The sequence below is a fragment of the Corythoichthys intestinalis genome, chromosome 3 (genome assembly GCF_030265065.1).
Source record: "Corythoichthys intestinalis isolate RoL2023-P3 chromosome 3, ASM3026506v1, whole genome shotgun sequence".
In the NCBI taxonomy this organism is placed as follows: Eukaryota; Metazoa; Chordata; class Actinopteri; order Syngnathiformes; family Syngnathidae; genus Corythoichthys; species Corythoichthys intestinalis.
The window spans coordinates 12,177,181-12,202,074 of NC_080397.1; the positions used below are offsets into that span (position 1 = coordinate 12,177,181).

Consider the following 24,894-nt stretch of genomic DNA (forward strand, 5'->3'; position numbering starts at 1 on the left):
AAGTGCCCTCTGTCAATGATGATTGTCTTCTCCTCTCATCCAGGTGCTGCTGCGGACGCCTGATAGGACAACATGTGGGTCTTCCCCCCGGCATTTCATCCAGTCACAACGATAAGGCGGAACGGCAGGCCAAAAATGATAGTCTGTCGGAGAAATGGTCCATCAGCAAACACACCCAGCTCAGCCCAACTGATGCATTCGGCACCATTGAGTTCCAGGGAGGAGGACATTCCAACAAAGCAATGGTGATATAACACATACCACCTACAGTGTATGACCAGGCATAGCAAAATGAGTCACAGTGAGCCATTTTATAAAGTGGAGGTTTTAGCATAATCACAAAGAGAATAAACTCGTCCTTACGATAATAAATAATAACAACCGTTTCAGTACGATGGAAGTATCATCTCGGAGAAATTGAACTTGGATTTCCAAAATGAGGAGAAAACAGTTTTGACAAAACTTAACATTTCCCTAGCAAACAGCGTCTTCATGAGGCCAGACAACCAACAACACTGGCACAGAAACGATAAACTGAGGAGCAATTAATTGAACATTTCTGCAAGCATGAAATAAAGATTTGAGTGAATTTCATTTCACTTATAAAATTCCTTCTGAAACAAAAGTGTCATTGAAACTCGTCAACCACAGCAGGGTTTTGATTGTTCAATTCCTGTTCAGATCAAAGCATTATTGTTATTATCATTGATTTGAGCATCACTACCATCACTTTTAAGTCAACTCCTCCCCCGCTGCCTTCACGTGACGTACGTCGACACCAATTCAGTCCACTGCCCTGCATTTGCAGCACCATTCAAACTGCAAGCCAGTGTTGTTTTTGGATGAAAATACTTCTCATTCATATTTTAGTCATTTCAAAATGTGTTCATCTTCGTCTAGTTTTAGTCGATGAAATTTCATATTTCATATCATATCTCAAATTTTGTCTAGTTTAAGTAGACAGTTACTCAAAATGTTTTCGTCTGTAAAATTCAACAAAAATAAATAATTGTTTCGGACAATTTCAAATGAACATAGTCAGACAAGCACATATTGTAGTGTTTACAAGGACAACGCCTACTCCGTGATGATAATACACACTCAGCAGGAAAAGCAGTAGAATATTTTCAATTCAATCCACTTAGAAGCCACAAACTGTATGTAAATAAAAGTTGTGCAAACGTTAAAGAGGAGCGGCTCGCCACGCTAAATTTGATGCTAATGCTAACGCGACGAGTTAAATTTAGTTTTTGATGATCACTCAGCACAGGCGTTTAAATGCTAAAGCAACATTGCATATTCTCTCTAGCCAAGATAAGAATCTTACCATGTATTTTCAAACATGGATGGAGCGTAGTCTAGCTTGGAACACATCCTAAACTCCGGTGAAGAGAGTGAGGGAGAGGTGCAGCACATCTCACATGAGTGACACGACCAAAACACTGCTACGATGCATGCAGACGTACTCCACGTGCCTCTATTCTATTCTATTCTATTCTATTCTATTCTATTCTATTCTATTCTATTCTATTCTATTCTATTCTATTCTATTCTATTCTATTCTATTCTATTCTATTCTATTCTATTCTATTCTATATGAAAATGTCACGCATTGTGAACACATGACAGAAACTATGTCGCATTTTCTTCCCATAAACGAAAACTGGAATTCGTCTTGGTATGTTCTAGCCTCACAAGCCACGTTTTTAGCTCGTTGTCGTCACTTCATGAAAAAAAAGTTCGTCGACAAAATATTTTCTTTATCGTCGTTTTTGGCGAAAACAACATTTTTGCAAGCAGACAGCTGATTCAAGACTTCTAGAAACTTTAGTCTTATTCCAAAGAACCATTCAATCGTCTTTACTCATTAGCTGCTATTGACGGTGATAGACGTCCAAACTATTTGAACTGGGAGGGTTGGCAACAAATGAAAAAAATCTTCTTTCGCAGCCATCCTTCCCAGTGCAAATGGATTGGACATCAACAAATTCATCTAAAATCACAGCAGAAAGACAAAAATAGCCAGATGATGAAGCATCTAATATCACACATCAACATCATGTTTTTTGACATCAGCCTACATATCCCACAATGCACTACATATGAAAGATTAAACAAATCAGAGCCTGGTATTTTGAAACACGATGAAACGTGATCATTCGCTTCTCAGCTACAAAAAAACATTTATACCATTTTGAATCACCATCCATCATCCGAATATCTCAAGACAGGATAATCAATTAAGTCTGTGGAATTGAAAGATAATGAAGTGCAATGAGTTTGTTTCGAATGACTTTTGCGTGTGATCCTTCCACTCACTGTCACTAATAATTGGCGCGCCCATGCATTGCGCGTAGATGATTACAGGTGTATAGTTGCTCATTTATTTTTAGGGTTGAATTATTCATGCCGTGCATATGTCATATTCTGTCTGAGGATGAAAAAGATAGATAAACAGATGTTTTCATAATGCATGTGGCCTCCAATTACAGAAAACATCTGTCTCATACGTTTGTAGCTTAAAAAACACTATCACCGTGATCTGTTACACATATCCAACTGTGCGCAGTATGTGCGAGTGTCTTACGACACCAAGCCGGACCTGCTGCTGCATTTGATGACCAAGGAGTGGCAGCTGGAGCTTCCCAAGCTGCTCATTTCAGTCCACGGAGGGCTGCAAAACTTTGAATTGCAGCCCAAACTCAAGCAGGTCTTTGGCAAAGGGCTGATCAAGGCAGCCATGACGACTGGAGCCTGGATCTTCACTGGAGGGGTCAATACAGGTACATACAGTATATTATGAATCATCGAATGTGCACAACAGGAGATGTGAGTCGATTGTCAATATTATGACTTTTTTTTTTTTTTGGTCCTCATTCACATGTACAAAATAGGGGTTATTCGCCATGTGGGTGATGCGCTAAAAGACCATGCATCCAAGTCAAGGGGGAAGATCTGCACTATTGGTATTGCACCCTGGGGCATCGTGGAAAATCAGGAGGATCTAGTTGGCAAAGATGTAAGTAATACAATGAGAAGAAAGTAGTGTTGCACCAATACCATTTTTGACTGCCGATACTGATTCCGAGACCCGGCTGTGTGGTGTTTGCTGATGCCGATAACACTGGTCTACATAATCTTGGAAAATATCTGTTGTTAAGATAAAAACGGCTAAATCGTAATTGCTGTGGTGACATGGATTGGAAAATAAAAGATTTTAGTGTTGGTTGATATTTAATGTTAATGTCTGATGACAAAGATACATTGGTGTAAATATGTAATATCCGTTTTAAAAGTTGCTTCATTTTACATGAGATGTATAATGTATATCAGTGTGTGCCAGCGCTTATGAAATGCTTCTAAATTTGCCACCCTAAAAGATAGGCTTGCCTCGCCAGTTACCACCGCAAACGGCACCTATGAAAACTTAAATTTGACATTTACTGCCATCAGTTAAGTAGTGGTGTCATTGAGGAACCTGATCATAATAATAATAATTAGGGATGTCACTGATCCGATCACTCACAAATACTTGGCAAACTCTGATTCAACATGTTTGCCCATATGCCATATGTTGACACTTGGAGTGTAACAACTAATCCATGTGGATCAATATATTGTATTGTGAGGCACAATTGAATGTAATTTAATCAAAATGCAAAATATTTTTTTTTTTTTTTTTTTAAAAGTTTCATCAACAAAATTGTCAAACACATCAAAACTGTTTTGTATTTCTTATTGCGTTAGGTAAATTGGAACGGATTGTGTTAAATGTCTTCATCGTTTTGTAATAAATCGATTGAAGGCCTTTGAATCAAATTGTCGCGGAATATCGTACCATTGTCCAAAGATTACCATCAAGAAATATTTGCCACCCTCAAAAAGTTCCTGCACCTTTCTCGCCACCCCATAAATATTTTTCTAGGTCCGCTCCTGTGGCCTGTACTACGAATGGAGTTCAACCTCCCCTGAAGTAATCCTGCTTACCGGCGGGTAACCGGAGTTGACAAAACTTGGTTAATCAATCGGTGCTACGACGTTTATTATGAGGTTGATTAGTTGAACCTGTGTCAACCCAATCAGAGTTACTGCGCGTTCACATAAAAGGGGGCAGAGACCAGAGTCAAATACTACTTGTAACGATTGCACGCGCACCTTACTTCACGGAGGAGGAATGCGCAATAATCATGCTGAGTTATGAGATATTAAAAATCCACCCTCACCACGAAATTCAACACCGCTTCAGCGAGTAGAGCTGGTCTGTTGGCAGCGGATTACAGATCGTGTGATTTGTGAATGCGTCAATATGCCAGTTTACTTATGTCCATGAAAAGAAATAAAGCCTGCTGTCAGGACAATAAAATAAGATTTGGTACGTTAACTTTAAGAAATAATTTTTCGTATGTGCATCACCACATAAAGCAGTCCCATTGACTGTACAGTATGAATATGTATGTCCTTTGAACATCTTCAGAATAAAGGTTAGATCGGGCCTAAAAAAGAAATCCAGCCTGACCCGGCCCGAGCAATTAACTTGATTTGCTGGCCCGGGGCCCCCCCCCCCCCCCCCCCCGAAATGTTATCTTATACTTTTGAGGAATCAGGAGAAGAAGGAAATGCGGGGATGCGATGCGTGGTTACGTTTTGTGTGATCACATTTGTGACGATGCCTGTACATAATGATTATAAATTACAGCCCGTCTTTTGTAACGAATTCTCACAGTTAAACAAGACTGTAAGATGCATATTAAATAAACATTTATGTATTTTATATTTGTGTGTCTGTTCTATCAGTGGATTTGACATTTATTTTAATCTCTTCGAGTTGGCAGAAAAAAACGCACGTTTTGTCAATATTTAAATAGTCCACATATTTCTATGATTATTATAAATGCATTTACACAACAAAATAACTCTGAAAAAGTTTGTTAAATATATTTCTCGTATGAGAGCAAAGCGCCACATTCGTTTTCATTCAGCGAAGCCGACACAGGTTTCTGTATAGCATTTCAACAATTAATTTGAAGCGTTTCCATACCCCACTCCTACCACTTTCCGCATCGCACGGCATACAGTGTTATTACTCAGATATTCAGCATCACCGATGGAATACATATATTGTTCGCTGGCGAAATAGTGCAAGAACAGGCACACATTCCGCTCGATTGTGAGTGATTGACTTCGGTGGGTTACGTTAGAAATGTCCGCCTCGATCAGCTGGCACAGATAATGAATTCCCTCAGCTGAAAATCTTTATCTTTCATTGTCCGGGGCTCTGAATACCCGTGCCCTCTGAAGAGAGCCCCTCACAATCCGCGCCAATTTCATATGGGTCGTCCAGGAACGCTGTCATTTTCAAGAGGACACGTCCGCGGAGGAGTGCTGTTTAAATAGAGCATGGATAATCGGAAAGCTGGGGTTAAGCAAGATCTAACTCTGAGACGACCAAGTTTGACGTGTTGCGTGTGTTGCCATGGCAATATTCCACGGTTTCAACATATCCACCTTTCGTAGTGCCGGTTAGCCGGGAAGTTATGCTGCACGTGATGAAGTTACTCTCGAAGTTACCATGCTAAGCCAGAAAACTGGCTTCGTAGTACAGGCCACTGGTCTCTGGACAAGTAAAATGAAAAAAAAAAAACCCTGCATGTTTTAGTATTTTGTATTTGTATTATTAAATATTTGAAGGATGTCAAATGTCTTCTAATTTGGGAATGACCTGTGTTTCTTTTTGCAGGTGGTGCGTCCGTACCAGACCATGTCCAACCCAATGAGCAAGCTGACGGTGCTGAACAGCCTTCACTCACATTTCATCCTGGCCGACAACGGTACCACGGGGAAGTACGGCGCTGAGGTCAAACTGCGCCGACAGTTAGAGAAACACATCTCCTTACAGAAAATCAACACACGTGAGTGACTAGCACGCATTCGCTGTCCGACTGACCTGCTTTGTCTGGTCATTGGCACAGTATGTGGAATTGCTTGATGACTCTGTAATCCTTACATGAATAACACGGTGGGTTAATTGGGTTTGCACTGTATTGTTTCAGCGCAGCCTGACGAATCTGTTGCTTGTGTTACACTGCACATGCTCTGTTGGGCAGGATATTTTTAGCTAACTCCACCAGCCTTTGAAATGGTCCCTTCCTTCAGGACGGGTTTATACAGTATTTTCTTCAAAGCATTCTGACAGCTTGGGTGAACTCTCTCCTCAAATGAACTCACCTCAATATGTACCAATATTGGAGACCAGTGAGCATATTCTCCAAAAAGGTTTTTTTTTTTTTTTTTACCATTTACGGTGATAGACGTCCAATCCATTTTGACTGAAATTGACTGCCAGTGATCATCCCATCCCGGTTAAAATGGATTGAACATCTTTCACCGTCAATGGCACTGCTTGCCCTTCAATTTCAAATTTTCTCCAAAACTCCAAAGTAGTGCAATATTACCATTCACAGGGACATGTTATTCATTACAGTCGTTTACAAATCTGAATTTCACGGATAAACTGGGCAAGACACTCATCCATGTTGCGTCTTATACTCCAAAATTGTCATGTTTATCTTGTATGCTTTTAAATAAGGAAAAAAATATGAGAAAACCCCACAAAATATTCTTTTTTTTTTTTAATCCATTATTTATCCATTTTTTAATTTGACGCAGAGAATGGAAATCTGAGTGTCCGGTTGGTCTGAACAGTTTTAATGTTTCACATTGGAGTATGACATACTCCCATTGTGATCATTCAACAATTCTTACCCCAGACATTTCTTACCAGGTGTGTGTTTTATAGTGGGAAAGGCAGTTTCAAACCACTCATCAGTGATTGGGCACGCACATGACTTAAAATGTTTGAAATGGTGAAAATTGGTTTCAATTGCTCTTTAAGTCTCCTGAGGCAGAGGGATCACTTACTTATTTTCCCCTTCTATCATTGTTTGCATGCTATCCTCATTAAAATATGAAAACTTATAAATGTTTGGGTGGTGTTAGTTAAAGCAGACACTGTATTTTCATCTGTGTAATTTTGACAAAGATCAGACCACATTTCATGGTGATTTTTTGCAGAAATGTGAGAAATTTTCAGACCACTATATTAAAAAACAACAATGACGCAGTTACATAGTTACGTAATATTCATGTTCCAAATTTTTCTCAATGCATAGTTTGGGTTTCAATGCATATTACAGGAAATAACGCGATTCATAATCGTCGATTATTCGGCTATCAAAAATATCGTTTATGGCAGCCCACCTTGTAGTTTTTGCTTATCCCCTGCGTGTACACATTATTAATGCGTATTTGAGCAGACATGCGCTCATTTTTGCTTGTGTTCACGGTCTTCATTTGGTATTGAGCCGCTGTCACATTGCATTTCTCAGTTTTCAATGTCCATTTAATAGCTTAGCTGGAAACCAAATGAAGCTTCACAAACACAAAATGCATTTTTCTGCTTTTTACCCCTCAATCTTTCCCACATTCAGACAAAAAGCCAGGCTCAACCCCTCCCGCCCGATTCCCACTTTAAATACATTTCTCAACAGCCTCTCTCACCATACTAGTATTGTTTACAGTATGTGAGGGACAGCGACCTGATTTATTTGCTGTTCCCTTCTTTTGTTGTCGACACACACACAAACATATTTTGTGAATGTCTGAAGGGTTTTGCTGATATGAATCCATAAGTTTTAAAGCCACAGAGACCAAAGTTAAAACAACATTCCACTGACCTGACCTTCGATGACATCTTTTTTTTTTTTCCTGTCTCTTAAAATCCAAACGTTTTAATACACATACTATACTAACTTTCTTTCTGCTCGCGCCTGCAGTCTTGTGACCTGTGGACTTCCCTTTGTCATCCTATGCCTGGAATCATACAAAAGGGGCTGGGAAGGCAAAGGGACGCCCAGTCGCCACACAATCACCGGAAAGTTGGATTCAAAATTTTAAACTTGCTTTTCATCATATAAGTTATACCTTAACTAACAAATATCTTCAGTGTGTACATTTATACCCTCCTGTTATGTTGACGGGTTCTATTGACTTTTAAGACATCGTTTTAAGTGAAACTGCTATTTGTGATATTTTTTCATTTGGATGTTTACTCACTGAGGTCAAATTGACCAGTTTTTTTTCAAATAGTTACATTTTTATTCATTTTAACTAGAGCTGTCAAACGATTAAAAATTTTAATCGAGTTAATTACAGCCTAAACATTAATTAATCGTAATTAATCGCAATTCAAACCATATATAAAATATGTCATATTTTTCTGTAAATTATTGTCGGAATGGAAAGATAAGACACAAGGCGGATATATACATTCAACATACGGTACATAAGTACTGTATTAGTTTATTATAACAATAAATTAACAAGATGGCATTAACATTATTAACATTCTCTTAAAGCGATCCATGGATAGAAAGACTTTTATATTAAAAACCCTCTTAATGTTTTCGTTTTATTAAAATTTGTAAAAATTTTCAATCAAAAATAAACTAATAGCTCGCCATTGTTGATGTGATTAATTACACCATGCTCACTCATGGTGCTGAACGCCATAAAATCAGTTGGACCCAAGCGCCAGCAGAGGGCGCCAAACACCAAAAAACAAGGAACAAGCGGACATTACACTCTGCTGTCATTTTAATCTGTTTGAGCAGGGCATGTGCGTTTATTGCATCAAATATTTTAACGTGATTAATTTAAAAAATTAATTACCGCCCGTTAACGCGATAATTTTGACAGCCCTAATTTTGAAATTATTTGTAGGATTATTTTATATTAGGATGTGTACTCATAGATGTCAAATTGCCCCATCTTTTTGTAAAAAATAAGTATTTTTGGGTATTAAATGTGTTTTGCTAGTCTTACATGTTTACAATTAGATTTAAAGTTTTAAAAATTCAGTTTCTGACATATTTAATGCCCCTCCCAGTCAAAATTGATTGGACATCTACCATCGTCAATGACAGCCAATGAGTCTGAGCTTAATTTTTAATAATTTGTCCACACTTTCACATTCCATGAGTCAAACTGACCCAACAAAACTTGGGCAACAGGAGGGTTAGACCTTAAACCCTCTGATCTTATGCTGCTGGCCAAAAGTATGGACACCCCTGCAATTCTGTCAGATAATGCTCAATTTCTTCCAGAAAATGAAAAATGATTGGAATTACAAATGCTTTGGTAGTAATATCTACATTTTTTTTCTTGCAATGAAAAAACACAAAAGCCAATTAAAAAAAAACTTTATTATTTTACACAAAAATCCCAAAATGGGCCAGACAAAAGCATTGGCACCCTCAGCCTAATACTTGGTAGCACAACCTTTAGACAAAATAACTGCAAAAAACCCACTTCTGGTATCCATTAATGAGTTTCTTACAATGCTCTGCTGGAATTTTAGACCGTTCTTCTTTGGCCAACTGCTCCAGGTCTATGAGATTTGAAGGGTGCCATCTCCAAACTGCCATTTTCAGATCTCTCCACAGGTGTTCTATGGGATCAGGTGTGGACTCATTGCTGGCCACTTTAGAAGTGTCCAGGACTTTCTCTCAAACCATTTTCTAGTGCTTTTTGAAGTGTGTTTTTGGTCATTGTCCTGCTAGAAGACCCATGACCTCTGAGGGAGACCCAGCTTTCTCACACTGGGCCCTACATTATACTGCAAAATTTGTTGGTATTCTTCAGACTTCATAATGCCATGCACACGGACAAGAAGTCCAGTGCCAGAAGTAGCAAAGCAACCCCAAAACATCAAGGAACCTCCGCCATGTTTGACTGTGGAGACCGTGTTCTTTTCTTTGAAGGCCTGTTTTTTCCCCTGTAAACTCTATGTTGATGCCTTTTCCCAAAAAAGCTCTACTTTTGTCTCATCTGATCAGAGAACATTCTTCCAAAATTTTTTTGTCTTTCTCAGGTGAGGTTTGGCAACTCCAGCCTGCCTTTTTTATGTCTCTAGGTCAGAAGTGGGGTCTTCCTTGGTATCCTACCATAGAGTCCCTTTTCATTCAGACGGCGACATATAGTACGGGTTGACACTGTTGTACCCTCGGACTGCAGGACAGCTTGAACTTGTTTTGATGTTAGTCACTGTTCTTTATCCACCATCACACAATCTTTCGTTAAAATCTCTCGTCAATTTTTCTTTTCCGTCCACATTTAGGGAGGTTAGCCACTGCGCACAGTAGACACAGGAACATTCAGGTCTTTGGAAATGGACTTGTAGCCTTGAGATTGCCCATGCTTCCTCACAATTTTGCTTGGTGCTGTTAATTACACAAATTTGAGAAGCATCACATGATTTTTCAAAGGGTGCCAATACTTTTGTCTGGCCCATTTTTGGAGTTTTGTGTAAAATGATTATGATTTATCCCCCCCCCCCCCCCCATTCTCTTTTGTGCTTTTTCATTGCAAGCAAAATCAATGAAGATACCGCTGCCAAAGCATTTGTAATTGTAATCATTTTCTGGGAGAAATTGAGCATTATATGACAGAATTGCAGGGGTGCCAATACTTTTGGCCAGAAGTGTAACTCAATCTATTCAAGTCAGTGGAAATCAAATCATGACAGACTTTGCAGTATTAATATTATTCGGGCTCTACAATATTGATATCGCAATGTCATGTAATGACACCATATGTTGGCCGGCTGTCATGGCTGCTTGGATATACTGCAATGTAAACTAGGGGTGGGAACCTCTTGGTAGCTCACGATATGATATGATATGATATGATATGATATGATATGATACGATTCGCAATACAAAGCACAAAATAACGATCTCACGAGATGGCGATACAACAATTATCGAAACATGGGTCAGGAAATCATTCTAGGATATTCTACAAAACAACTAATAAACAGAAAAACAAGCTATTTTTATCCTTCTGCTGTGAATTGGTTTATCACTATTAGCGTCCAATCTTTTTGAAGTAGGAGGGATGGCAGTGATTGAACGAATGTTCAGTCCCTGCCACCCTCCCACTTCAAATGGATTGGACGTCTATGGCTGTCAGTGGCAGCCAATGCCAGGCAATGAGTTCAATTTTGGGCATTACACGTCATTTTCTTTTGATTTTCGGTCACTTTGTTATCCTTTTTGGGCATTTACAGGTCACATACTGCGATTTTGGGGCATTTGCAGGTCACTTCATGTTGATTTTGGTTACTCAAGAATGTCCCCAAATGAGTAGGAGGAGACTCAAAATCTATAGGAAGTAACCTGTAAATGGTCTAAAATTAACAGAAAGTGACCTGTAAATCCACACAAAAGATTGGCTGTGAATGCTCTAGTTTCAGTGCCATGGACGGCACTAGACGTTCGATCCAATCAAAATGAATTGGATGTCTAGCGCCGTCAATGGCAGCCAGTGAGCTAAAGTGAATCATTTTCTAATGGAAGATTTTGCTAGCAACCTTTTGGTACTTTGGTACCTGGTGGGAGCATATCGATAATCCTTTGGGCTACAAAGTATCACAATACATCACCTTTTCGATATATTGTCACACCCTTGATAGCGATACTAGAAGCTAATGATAGGTGCCATTCAAGAGTTTGCCACTTTTTATTCATTTACTGTAAGAAAGTAAGGAAGTAAAGAGGAGTAAGGAAAAGGAGCAGACAAGACAGATCTGACAGGGTGAGCTGAAGGGGGAAAAGACGAATGTCAAGTAAAAAAGAAGCTTGGAGCAGATCACATGGCTTTCACTGAGATGACACATTATCTCGAGGAGTCTTCAGTGAAAAATAGCAAAAAGGCGACTGCAGAAAGGCCAGCTCTTCTATAAATGTTTTTTTCTATCATCTCTCCTAAACTTGCAAAAAAAAAAAAAAAAAAAAAAAACTGCATATGATTCGCAGCGACATTCCCTCTTACCCTTAGAAGCTCTTATGGCAATGAACATTTCGCCAAGTTCAAATCAAGTCTAGCAGAAAGAAGAAGCCACCTTGAGTGCTCGTGCTTTCAATTTCACTTCAATTACCAGGAATATCGGAGTGACACAAATGCTTTATATATGCGCATGTATGTGTGTGGTTCTACTCGAGGTAACCTTCACTGACCCTTCTCCACGGGCAGTTTCATTAATCACGGCGACTTACAAAAAAAAAAAAAAAAACACAACAAAAAAAAAAAACGATGAAGTAGGCAAGGTAATTGAATCTCGAAAGGCATCAAGCCTTGCGTTGCAGATTAGCCGTGACATCATGACCTCCTCCGTGGAGCAGCCCGTAGACAGAAGATTAAAGCTAAGTTATGCTACAAGGAATGTCGAGAACCTTGAAATTTTCGTTAGGTTATGCATGGGGTTGGTCTAAAAATAAAATAGTTTTACATTGGCCACAGTAACGTAGCCATATTACTGCGTACAAAATAAACTAAGGAAAAACATCAACAATACGAACGTTCTTTCATAAATTAACCTGTTGGCTGCCATTCACAGTTCTAGATAGTTGCTCTCTTTTTTTCATTGGCCACATAATAGCTTTGGCATATTACCATTTACTACACTCAAACTACAGAAAAAAAATCATCAATCTTCCTACAGTTCAAACGACTGTACTATTACTTTATAAATTAAATCACTGGCTGCCATTGATGGCGATAGACATCCAAAACAGTTTGGAATGAAGCAGTGATCGCACACACTGAAACATGATCATTCAATGCCAACAATCCATCTTAATATGGGTTGGATGTCTATTGTCGTCAATGGCAGGCTGTGAGTTAACAGTAGAGTTGTCCGATAATGACTTTTTAACCGATATCCCGGTATTGTCTAACTCCAAATATCCGATACCGATATAAACCAAACCGATATACAGTATGTGGTCGTGGACTTAATATCATTATTTTTCAATCATTTATTGCTCATTTAATTTTTGCACCATAAATGCAAATGATCTGCTCACGTCTCAATCCTAAGCATCTTAATTTGGAGACATCTATTGGTCAATAAGCATAATTGCTGTGCTACGCGGTGACCAGCCCTTGTACAAAGGCAGAGGGCTTCTACATTCACTTTAAAGGCATCATGCCCAAAACCAATAATGAAAAACAGATGCCGTTATTATACAATATCATTTTAAAATGCTTTTATCAGCCGGTTTTACCCGATAATATCGGACAACTGTAGGAAATAGTCCTATTTTTTTTTTTTTTTTTTTCATTTTTATGCATTTTATTTATCTAAATATTTCTTCCAATTAAAAAAAAACATGAAAAATACACAGAAAATGTCAGCTTTATTAATTTAGTTCAAATTATTTTATTTATATTTAACAGTTTTTACAGATCTAGTAAATAATCTCTTTTATTATTTTAAAATATTTTAAATTGTATTTCTTTTTTTCTGAAGTACAATCACTGAATACTCAGACCAACATTTATTTATTTTTTTTTAAAATTAATTTACAGTTGTATGAGTTGTTGGTTTTTGATTGGTTGCTTATTTCAAATCTTCCATTTTTTAGCTTTAGTTTTCATGCAATCTGCATTTCGATAATTTTAAAGAGATTCTTCATATAATTTCCCTTAATACTTTTTCTGAATCGTTGTCAAAATTAGTTTGTCATAATTTGCTGATTTTCACATTGGGAGCATTGCAGCACAACACGTCACATTGTCGCATTGTCACATTATTGGTCTCCTGTGTGCAGTTGTCTTAAACATGACATAACAGGTGTCATTTAGCTACGTATTGCTAATTGTTATGTGCCAGCGTTCTATATAGCCACGTTGTTAAAAATATCTCTGTGAAAATAATATGTCTTGATTGGCAAAAAAATGTATCTCACAGAAAATTCAAATTTAAAATCAGCACCCCAAAATTCCGCAAGAACAATTGTTTTCATCAACACATTTTTGTTGTTGACCAGTGTCTTCTTTATAATGAATGAAAATGAAATATAGTGGTAACTTGACATACGATCGTATCGACATACAATCCTTTTGACATCCGGCGTAGAATTTGACTCGTCATTTGTCTCTACATTTGACGACATGCTTGAAATACAACGGATCATGATAGCGTCATAATTTCGTTGTTTTCTCGCAAGACGGATGCACGGCAGATTTTCTTGTGAGATTAATCAGCATAGGTTAGTGCAGGTGTTGAAAAAAAGAAAAAGGTGACGATAATTGTTGAAATTAAGGTGGAATTGTTAGAAAAATATGACCGAGGTGTGCGCGTCAGTGAACTGTCTCGACAATGCGGCCGGAATATGTCTACAATTTGGTCCTCCTCCGATCTCCGTTCACCAGTCCTCATAATTGAATGCTACAATTATTATTATTGTAGCAATGGCAAGGAAGTCGCCAGCTTCATCCAGTTTTTAATCATTTAGAGTGGTACCTCGACATACGATCGCTTCGACAAACAATCTTTTCGACATCCGACGTAAAACTTGACTCGCCATTTGTTTCTACATCTGACGACATGCTCGAAATACGACGATTTATGACAGCGCCGCAGTTACTTTCTTTTCCTGCAAGACTGACGCACACCGGATTTTCTTGTGAGAGAAATCAATATGGGTTCCAGGAATGCAGGTGGCAATAAAAGGAAAAAGGTAGGCTTACCATGCAAATGATACAAAAATATGAGCATGGTGGGCGCGTCCGTGAACTGACCTGACAATATCACTGTATAAAGTCTAGAATCTCGACGCTCCTCCTCCGACCTCCGTTCGCTAGTCTTTATAAGCTAAGGTTACAATTATTACTGTGGTAAAATCGTCAAAAAGTCCCCAGCTTCGTCAGATTTTTATAATCATTTATTCCAGAACTTGTGCAACAAAACATGCCTATTGTCCCCGTAGCTAGACAAAGTGAAAGTAATAAGTCCAACTTCCCTCACTCTGTCAAGTCAGCCATGCGGTGCGTTCAGGTCCACCACGCAAAACACATCCGCCACATTAGAACCCGATTCGTTACATTATTAAAGGTATTATTATTATTATTACTATTATTATATTATTATTCAGATCTTTATTCATAAGTGATTTGTTTTGCTCTGTGTAACTGCTATTTTCAATAGTACCAGCAGCATTTATCAAGGATTTAGTGTAGGTTTTCTGGCTGTGGAACGAATTAATGGGATTATAATGTATACTTATTGGAAAATCCTGCTTGAGATTCGACCACTTTGACTTACAAAAAAGGTCCTGGAATGAATTAACTTTGTATGTAGAGGTACCAGTGTATTTCAGAATTTGTGCAATACAACACGGCTACTGACCGCCGTAGCTGACGGCAACAACAACAGTGCGTTCAGGAATAGCATGCAAAACACAACCGCCACATTAGAAACCGATGCATTGCATAATAATAATAATAATTATTATTATCATTATTCAGATTTGTATTGATTTTTTTTTTTGTTTTGCTATGTGTAATTGCTATTTTCAATTTTACCAGCAGTATTTATTGAAGATTTAGCGTAGGTTTTTTGGGCTGTGGAATGAATTCATCGGATTATAGTGTATTCTTATTGGAAAATCCTGCTCGACATACGTCCCCATTTTGACTAACAAACCAGGTCGTGGAACGAATTAAATTCATATGTAGAGGTACATTGTACAGACACATATCGGCATTTGGTTTGGAATACCCTATACAGTTACATAATGTTTATACTCCAACTTATTTTAGCTCCTAGCTTTTGCTTCCAATACAACAACAAGCCAAAACATTTAGCCCAGAGTATTACATTTAATAACTTGTGATTTATTTATTAACCGTTTAGTCAACTCATTACAAAATTTCAAAATACTGTAATTGTTTTTGGCAAGCCCTAATCTCCATTGGTCTTTCCGTTGGTCTTGCTTTTGTGTCTACATTGCAAGGGGTAAAACTCTTCGAGTCAGTCCTTCTCAAATGGGGGGGTGCAAAGCGTTGCCAGGTTGCATGTGACATCGGGGAACATACCTTTTTGACATACTATAATAAAGTGTAATTGCATATCCACACATTGGGTGGCAGTGGCTCTCTCATTTTCAGAGTTTGCGCAGTATTTTTGAACCAAACAAGAGGACGCAGCAAAGACCAGGAGATATGAAGTGCATTAAGTAACCCCTTTAATGACATGAATGAAAAAATATTTGAAGGGGTGTTGAAGATGTGTCCCAAAAGCTAAGACGAGGAGATATGACTAAGCGTACATAGAATTTAGCATCACTTTTAATACAGTGGGAGATGAGGAAGGACTGGCATATTTACTGTGTCTAAAAATATTGGAAGCGGACAGCATGAAGCCAAATGTATTAAAACGTCACTTAAAGACATTAGACCCAGATCGCATTGATAAGCCACTTGATTTTTTTCAGTGAAAACGAGCCGAATATTGCTCACAATCGTCCCGCGTTGTGAATGCTACATCAGTAAACTAGCGAACACTTAGCATCATACAAGGTGGCAAGCCGAGTTGCTCAGCGCAAAAAAACCCACACCATATCAAAGGAGCTGATAGTGCCTGCAGCATTAGACATGGTCTCGGTCATGCTAGACGACACAATTGCTGCAGAAATAAAAACTGTCCCTCTGTCCAATGACATTGTCGTTTTTGCTTTATTAATTTTTGTTTTTTCAGTCAAATGGTTCGTCATATGAGCTCTGAGTTAATGTTGCTAATCAATTTGAATTATTATTTATTGATTTTATTCATATTTCTTTATCAGTATCAAATGGTCAAAAAATGTACCTTTGAATGTATGTTTACAGTTTGAATGTGACTTTTTTTTAAATTTCAGGCAAATTGATGCGCTTTAAGTCATTTCTGTTACAAACAAAAACAATGTTAATAAAGTTATACTTCATTGTAATTTCATCTATATTATCTATATGTTAGAAAAAATAATTGAGAAGTACTGCTTTAAGTGCCAACTGTGGCTTTCGCACTAAAAAGATTGTGTGCAAGTTTTCTGAAATGAAAACTTAATAAAGCTGCTGGTGTACGCGTGACCTCTAGTGAACTCAAACACTTGATAAATGCAAGGGTGTTCTCCATTGCAGCTCAGCAATTTGAAAAAAAAAGTCTGAAATGTTTATGAGTTTTCTGTCTTGTACTTTATTCAGTTAATATTTTTAATCATTGAACTATCTGGCAAAATGAATTAGGCGTCTATCGCCGTCAAAGGCACTGAAATGTACAGATGTTTACATACAGTTGCAGCTCGGAAGCAAAATAGAATAACTCGGAAGTCATGTGTTCAGTATAATATCCTGACTTTTTGTTGTATTTTTTTTGTGTGCATGTGCACAACTCTTTTCCCACTATTAAACCTGCCACAGCTGTGCTTATTTGCCCCATGGTGGCTTTTTACTTTAACGATAATTCGTTTTTGATACCGCAACATTGCCTCCGCAGTCATCAAAACAAGCCTAAACGTGCAAACAGCAACATGGAAGAGGCCATTTTTCCTATTCTTCTCGCTCTTTTTTTTTTTGCCCCACTTGTGTGTAATCTTGTGACGTTTTCACTTTTTGAAGCAGACGAGGTCCCTAAAATATTCCCCTTATGTAACTGTCCTGCTTGTGAGGATGTGTGAGACAAAATGTCACAGCGTTTCTACGTGAGAGAGGTTGCGTGAATTATGCAGACCCGGGATGAAATTGCAGGAAAGGATGATCCCACAATGCGTAGCTTTTGAAGAAGAAGAGTCAGGAAGAAATGGCACGTGAAATAGGACAAGAGGGGTGACAGGTTTAGGGAAAGGATTGGACCGAGACCATTAAATAGGCTAAGAAAATTCAGCCGTCATGGCCTTTGCGTCCTTCAAGGGATTTACTGTGTTTTAACCCAAAACCCCAACCGTACACAGAATACGAAGCAATTTTGATGTTTTGATAATTTTGTTGCTAAAACATTTAACATTTTCGACTTGTGCTCCACATATCAGTATACTGATCCAGATCGATTAATTACACTGTAAAAAATAAAAAGTCCTAGTCCTGCTAACTACAGCTGGGCAATATTATCGATATTTAAGTGACAACCTTTGGTTTCAAATATATTGCGTAAATACAGTATCTTTATGAGAAATAACTAATTATCCATGTATTTTCTTTGTCGGTTTTTCTCACAGACGCCATCTTACCATGTGACAGCACATGTCAAAGTCATGTGCATTTGTGAATCTTCTTTTTCTTTTCAGGATGCTCCAATTGTCCCCACCAACTATGAAGCAACCTTATATGCATGATATAATGAGTTCAGTTATAGTGGGGAGAACAAGTATTTGATACACTGCCGATTTTGCTGGTTTTCCCACTTGCAAAGCATGTAGAGGTCTGTAATTTGTATCATAAGTTCTCTTCAACTGTGAGGGACGGAATCTAATACAAAAAAACAGAAAATCACGTTGTATGATTTTTAAATAATAAATTTGCATTTAATTGCATTAAATAAGTATTTGATACATCACAAAAATCAAACTTAATATTTGGTACAGAAACCTTTGTTTGCTATTACAGATACCAAACGTTTCATGTAGTCCTTGACAAGGTTTGCACACACTGAAGCAGGGATTTCTGCCCACTCCTCCATGCAGATCTTCTCCAGAGCCTTCAGGTTTCGGGCTGCTGCCGGGCAACACGGACTTTCAGCTCCCTCCATAGATTTTCTATCAGGTTCAGATCTGGTGACTGGCTCGGCTACTCCAGGACCTTAAGATGCTTCTCACGGAGCCACTCTTCAGTTGCCTTGGCTGTGTGCTTTGGGTCGTTGTCATGCTGGAAGACCCAGCCACGACCCATCTTTGTTATGAACGGCAAGCCATTAATGTGGATCCAAAACACAGACCAGGAGATCAGTAGAGTGAATGTTTGTATTTAATAAGTACAACAAAGGGAGCACGCTAACAAACGCGAGTTTAACAAGTACAACAAAGGGAGCACGCTAACAAACGCGAGTTTAACAAGTACAACTAAGAGAGCCCGCTAACAAACGCGAGTTTAACAAGTACAACTAAAAGAGAACGCTAGAATGCATGAATATAACAGAGTACAAGAATCTAACTACAAAGTTCAAAAGAGCACTAAAGTAAAGATAACCAAACCAGAATACGACCGTAGAACGTCGGGAAGCTCGAAGGATGACGATGAACACACAGGCGGTAAGCAAGGCAAATAGCAAGCAATAGTCCGACACTTGGAGATGGTGACAGGCTTCCTTAAATACTGAGCTTTCCTAATCAAGCACAGGTGTGTCGTGTTACCCCGCCAATCTGGCTCAATCAGGTGCTGCATAAAGAAAAAAGAACTGAGAACACACACAAATATGACAATCTTCAGGGCTCTCACTGAAGGAAGGAGGTTGTCAGCCAAGATCTGGCGATACATAGCCCCATCCATCCTCCCCTCAATACGGTGCAGTCGTCCTGTACCCTTGGCAGAGAAGCAGCCCCAAAAAATGATGTTTCCTCCTCCCTGTTTCACGGTTAGGGTGGTGTTCTTGGGGTTGTACTCATCCTTCTTTTTCCTTCACACACAACAAGCCGAGTTTAGACCAAAAAGTTCAATTTTGGTCTCATCCGACCACATGACCTTCTCCCATTGCTCCTCTGGATCATCCAGATGGTCACTGGCAAACTTCAGACGTGTCTGGACATGCACTGGCTTAAGCAGCGGGACCTTGCGTGTGCTGTAGGATTTTAATCCATGACGGCGGATTGTGTTTCCGATGGTTTTCTTCGAGACTGTGGTTCCAGCTCTCTTCAGGTCATTGACCAGGTCCTGCCGTGTAGTTCTGGGCTGATCCCTCACCTTCCTCATGATCAGTGATGCCCCACGAGGTGAGATGTTGCATGGAGCCCCAGAACGAGGCAGATTGACCGTCAACTTGAACTTCTTCCATTTTCTAATAATCGCTCCAACAGTTGTTACCTTCTCACCAAGCCGCTTGCTTATTTTCCTGTAGCCCATCCCAGCCTTGTGCAGGTCTATTATTTTATCCCTGATATCCTTACACAGCTCTTTGGTCTTGGCCATTGTGGAGAAGTTGGAGTTTGTTTGTTTGAGCATGTGAACAGTTGTCTTTTATACAGGTAACAAGTTCAAACAGGTGCAGTTACTTCTGGTAATGAGTGGAGAATAGGAGGGGTTCTTAAAAAAGAACTAAGAGCCGAAATATTTACTAGTTGGTAATGTATCAAATTCTTATTTCATGCAGTTAAATACAAATTTATTATTTACAAATTATACAATGTGATTTTCTGGATTTTTATATTAGATTCCGTCCCTTACAGTTGAAGAGAACTTATAATACAAATTATAGACCTCTACATGGCTTGCAAGTGGGAAAACCAGCAAAATTGGCAGTCGATCAAATACTTGTTCTCCCCAATGTATATACAGTAGGTCATTTAGATTGTATTCTCATATGTTGTAAGGATAGAATTGACCCTACCATTATTAAGTGAATTATTGTCATTTTCGTTCGAACTTAGATTTTCTCCTTTTCACTTGCTGAATGTGCCGGTCCACCCCCACCCCCAAACGCACATTTGATTGGCTGATGACTTGACCCACCCCAGAGACACCCCCGCACGCTCACACTCCCACAACCCCGACAGACATTCATGTCGACAATATGCAACCTCCTTCAAAGAGGAGGGATATTAGAAAGCAGCAGCCACTGTAAGTGATTTAAAAGAAGCTCATGTTGTGGAATAATTTTTCTACTGAAAGTACGACCTGCATCAGAGTTAGCATAACATTAAACTGTGTGAACTCGCTAACCTGCAAAACTCTAGTAGGAACCTGCTTCGAGAGAAGTGTCCTTCTGTTTGTGTTTTCTACTGTTAACGTTGATTAAACTGTGAGAAATGTAGTGAACCATGCTGGAAACTATAGAACTAGAAAAATGCGAGCAAGAAGCAGCTTAGAGAGAGAGGGGTGCTGCATAACATCATATGTTGCTCACACAACACAATATACACACAACAGAGTCACAATTAACTGTGTACATTTAAAAAAAAAAAAAAAAAAATGTTTGCTGCGAGCTACCCACACTAGCGTTGCGATCGACTGGTTGCTCGTGATAGATGTAATGAGCACCTTTGATTTAGCATATCAATTAATTAGGTTCATACTCATGAGAAATGTAGCCCTTCCGAGCAAAAAGTGTAGATGCAGGTTATGCTATTATATTGTCCCTACCAATGTTGAGACCAAACATACTCCCTTTCAGTAACCATATAGATTCCAGATATCTCATTGAATTTGATGAGCCAGACTTTTTGGACTATAAGTCACACCTGAATATAAGTTGCACCGGCCCAAAAATGTGCAATGAAGAGGAAAAAAAACAAATATAAGTAGCACCGGAGTACAGGTTGCATTTTTTGGGGGAAATTTATTTGATAAAATCCAACACCAACAACAGACATGTCATCTTGAAAGGCAATTTAAAATAAAATTATAATAGAGAACAGCAAGCTGAATAAATGTACGGTATGCTAACGATACATGATGCATAACAAACTAACTGAGAATGTGCCAAGTATGTTAGCGTGAAACACTGCAGCTATTAAAAGTTATTATGATAACTATACCATGAAGAACATACTTATGATTTTGTTTTCGGTGCCATTTTGTTCAGCCTTTCTCAGTTGTTTTTATAAGTTACCTACAATGTTGAAACACAGGCCTTCAGCACCCTCTTGCGGTTTAGTGTGAAAATAACCTGTGAAATAATATAATAATGTGTTAATAATTTCACACATAAGTCGCTCCAAAGTCACTATAACCCTATGATCTGAACAGTTCTAATGTATCACATTGGTTACTATTGAAACTGCAATTAGTGGAATTTCCAGGATTTTAGTTTTAATATTATAACTTTATTTATGTAAATCAAAATATTCAAATGTAATTTGTTTGCAACCTTATTTTGTACAGCACAACATACAGTGGTACCCCTACTTACATAATTGTTTCTAGAAATAGTTTCATGAACTGAAAATTGCTTAAGTCGAGACACTTTTTTTTCATGTAAATGCCCTAATCCGTTCCAAGCCCCCAAAATCCTGACATAAATCTTTCATAAAGCATAAATATGCATCAAAATGTGAAACAAATACATGTAACAATTACATTATTTCAGAATTAACATAAAATGAGAGTTGTGAATAATGTAAAAATTAAAGAATTTAGTAAAGAATACCAGTTAATACACTTACGTAAAGCTGTCGGAACACCTCATGGCTGAATAGGTGAGTGAGGAGGACGCTGGGAAACACACATACACACTATACACATACAGTACAGTAGAAGTCCCTCTCAGCCAATGGGATGCCAGGAAGATGCTAGGCAATAACCAATGGCAGAGCAGCTATCAGTATGTGACGTTCAGTAAGCTCTACAAACTGCGAGTAGCAGCCCATACTGTATATTTGCCTCTCGTATCCTAAAATTTCTTTGGTAACAAGAGGCAATATTTTCCTGTTGAGGCATGTCGAAACCTGAAAATTCTGTTTGTAGAGACGTTCGTGAATAGAGGTACCACTGTACAGCATAAGTTCGATGACTTGCAGGGCGGTTCCACATTAGCTGAAGGTTCAACTACTCTTTCTGAAGTTTAGTAGGACATCTGCCATTGGTCGACTAATCAGCAACTAATCTATTATGAATTGAATTGACAATTATTTTGATAGCCTCTAAATCAGGGGTGTGTAAACTTTTTGCAAATGGGGCCAGATTTGGTGTGGTAAAAATGTAGGGGGCCGACCTTGGCTGACGTCCTTTACTAGAACAATATATTTAAGCAAATTTTAGCAAGCCGTTCTGTGTGTTACATTTGCTTTATTATTCTTTTTTATTAATAATTTCAACAATATCGCAACTAGCCTTTGTGGCGTTCTCTTTCGAGTCTTGAGCTCTTGCGAAATACTGCTACTGTGACATTAAACTAGCTTCAAGTTGCTTCAATTTCTCGCTGCGTATCTTCCCTGTAATCTCATCATACATGTCAGCGTGTCTTGTATGAGAATATCGCCTCACATTGAACTCTTTAAAAACAGCGACTGTCTCTTTGCAAATGAGGCAGACACAGTTGTTGCGCATTTTAGTGAAGAAATAGTCCAATTTCCACCTATCCTTGAAGCGTCTGCCGTCGCAGTCAACTTTTTTTTATTTTTTGTTGATTGTCGCCATTTTAGAAAATTGGAAGTAAAGGGTCACACGGGGTAATGTTGCTTAGAGGCTGCGGTCTTTTAGTGGGTAAATGAGGAGCAGAATTTAGTTCGTAAGCTCCTTCATATTAGGGGTGTGACAAAATATCGAAATGGTGATATATCGTGATACTGAAAGGTTATCGATATGCTCCTGCCAAGAATCGAGATATTGTTTTAAAAAGGTGTCGATGTCTAAAAAAAAATAAAAATAAAAAGGAACCAACAAGTTGCTACCAAAATCTTCCACCATAATAGTGTCTCAGTTAACTCTAAGGCTGCATTGACGGTGCACGACGCCGAATCCATTTAGACTGGGAACGTTCATTCATTCGAAACCAGAGCATTCACTGTCATTCTGTCTGATTTTCAGGGCATTTACAGATCATTTCCTGTTGAGTTTGAGTAACTGCCTATTCATTTGGGTGATTCCTAGGTCACCTCCTGTTCTGTAACTCAAAATAAACAGGAAGTGACCCGTAAAATACCCCCAAATCAACAGGAAGTCACTGAAAATGAACAGGTAAATGACCTTAAATAGCCCAAAATTTCCTCATTGCGTGGCATTGGCTGACACTGACGGTCATAGACGTTCAATCCGTTTGAAGTGGGAGGGATGGGAGCGAATGAACAAATGTTCATTCGCTGCCACCCTCCCAGTTCAAATGGATTGGACGTCTACTAGTGATAAACTCATTTCAATTCACAGCAGAGGCTTGTTTGTCTGTTTATTAGTTGTTTGCAGAATATCCTAGAATGATTTCCTGACCAATGTATCGTTAATCGTTGTATCGCCATATCGTCAGATCATCTTTATCGTGAGCTTGTATCACAAATCGCATCGTATCGTGAGATACCAAGAGGTTCCCACTCCTACTTCATATGCCGGTAGCAGTACTGCTGACCAATTTATTAAGTCTGTGTGTGGGCCAGACATTACTGATTTTATGACAGAGGTTGGGGGCCGGATGAAATTTCACCACGGGCCGCATTTGGCCCCCGGGCTGGATTTTGGACTGGTCTGCTCTAAATGGTCCAAAAGCCTTTATTTTTCTTTTTCTTTTTTTTTTTTTTTTAAAGCTTTTCAATATTAAATATGCTATTTTTTGATTATTTTTTACATTTCATAATATTACATTTTTACAAAAAAGGACAAAGAAGCAAATATTTTCTTTTTCATTCATTTTTTAATGTATTCTGTTTCATTTTTTTTTTAAATATATAAAAAAAAAAATACAACTTGTCTCTATTTTCTTAAATAAAAACATTATCAGTCAGTGATTAATTGATTACGCAAATATTTATTTTTTTTAAAAATCCAAAGTCGTAATAGAAATAAATGTGTTGTATTTTCCTGTCATGTCACTTTCGTCATTGATTTTTCTTCTACTTGTCGTTGTTGTCAGGAATTGGTCAGGGTGTGCCAGTGGTGGCTCTCATTGTGGAAGGAGGCCCAAATGTGATCTCCATCGTGCTGGAATACCTCAGGGACACACCACCGGTCCCTGTAGTGGTGTGTGACGGCAGCGGCAGAGCCTCTGACATTTTGGCATTTGGTCACAAATACTCTGAGGAAGGAGGGTATGCGCTCAAAGAAAAACGTTTGGATCAGTAGCACTTCTGCATGACTAATGCGCCTTAACACCCTCAACTCAGTTTTGATGGTAGCTTTGCATGAAATGAAAAAGCTACCATTTATAATATTCCCCCTTTT

General features: G+C 38.5%; 1 protein-coding gene across 21 annotated transcripts in view; it reads left to right on the forward strand.

Moving 5' to 3' along the window:
* trpm3 (transient receptor potential cation channel, subfamily M, member 3) overlaps positions 1–24,894 on the forward strand; it is a 286,085-nt gene that overhangs the window by 156,456 nt on the left and 104,735 nt on the right. For all 21 annotated transcript variants that reach the window (XM_057832851.1, XM_057832860.1, XM_057832857.1 and 18 more), the window contains exons 3-7: positions 44–245; positions 2,570–2,783; positions 2,895–3,019; positions 5,738–5,909; positions 24,587–24,761. In XM_057832851.1, coding sequence (XP_057688834.1) covers positions 44–245; positions 2,570–2,783; positions 2,895–3,019; positions 5,738–5,909; positions 24,587–24,761 — 888 coding nt within the window. The remainder of the gene's footprint in view (positions 1–43; positions 246–2,569; positions 2,784–2,894; positions 3,020–5,737; positions 5,910–24,586; positions 24,762–24,894) is intronic.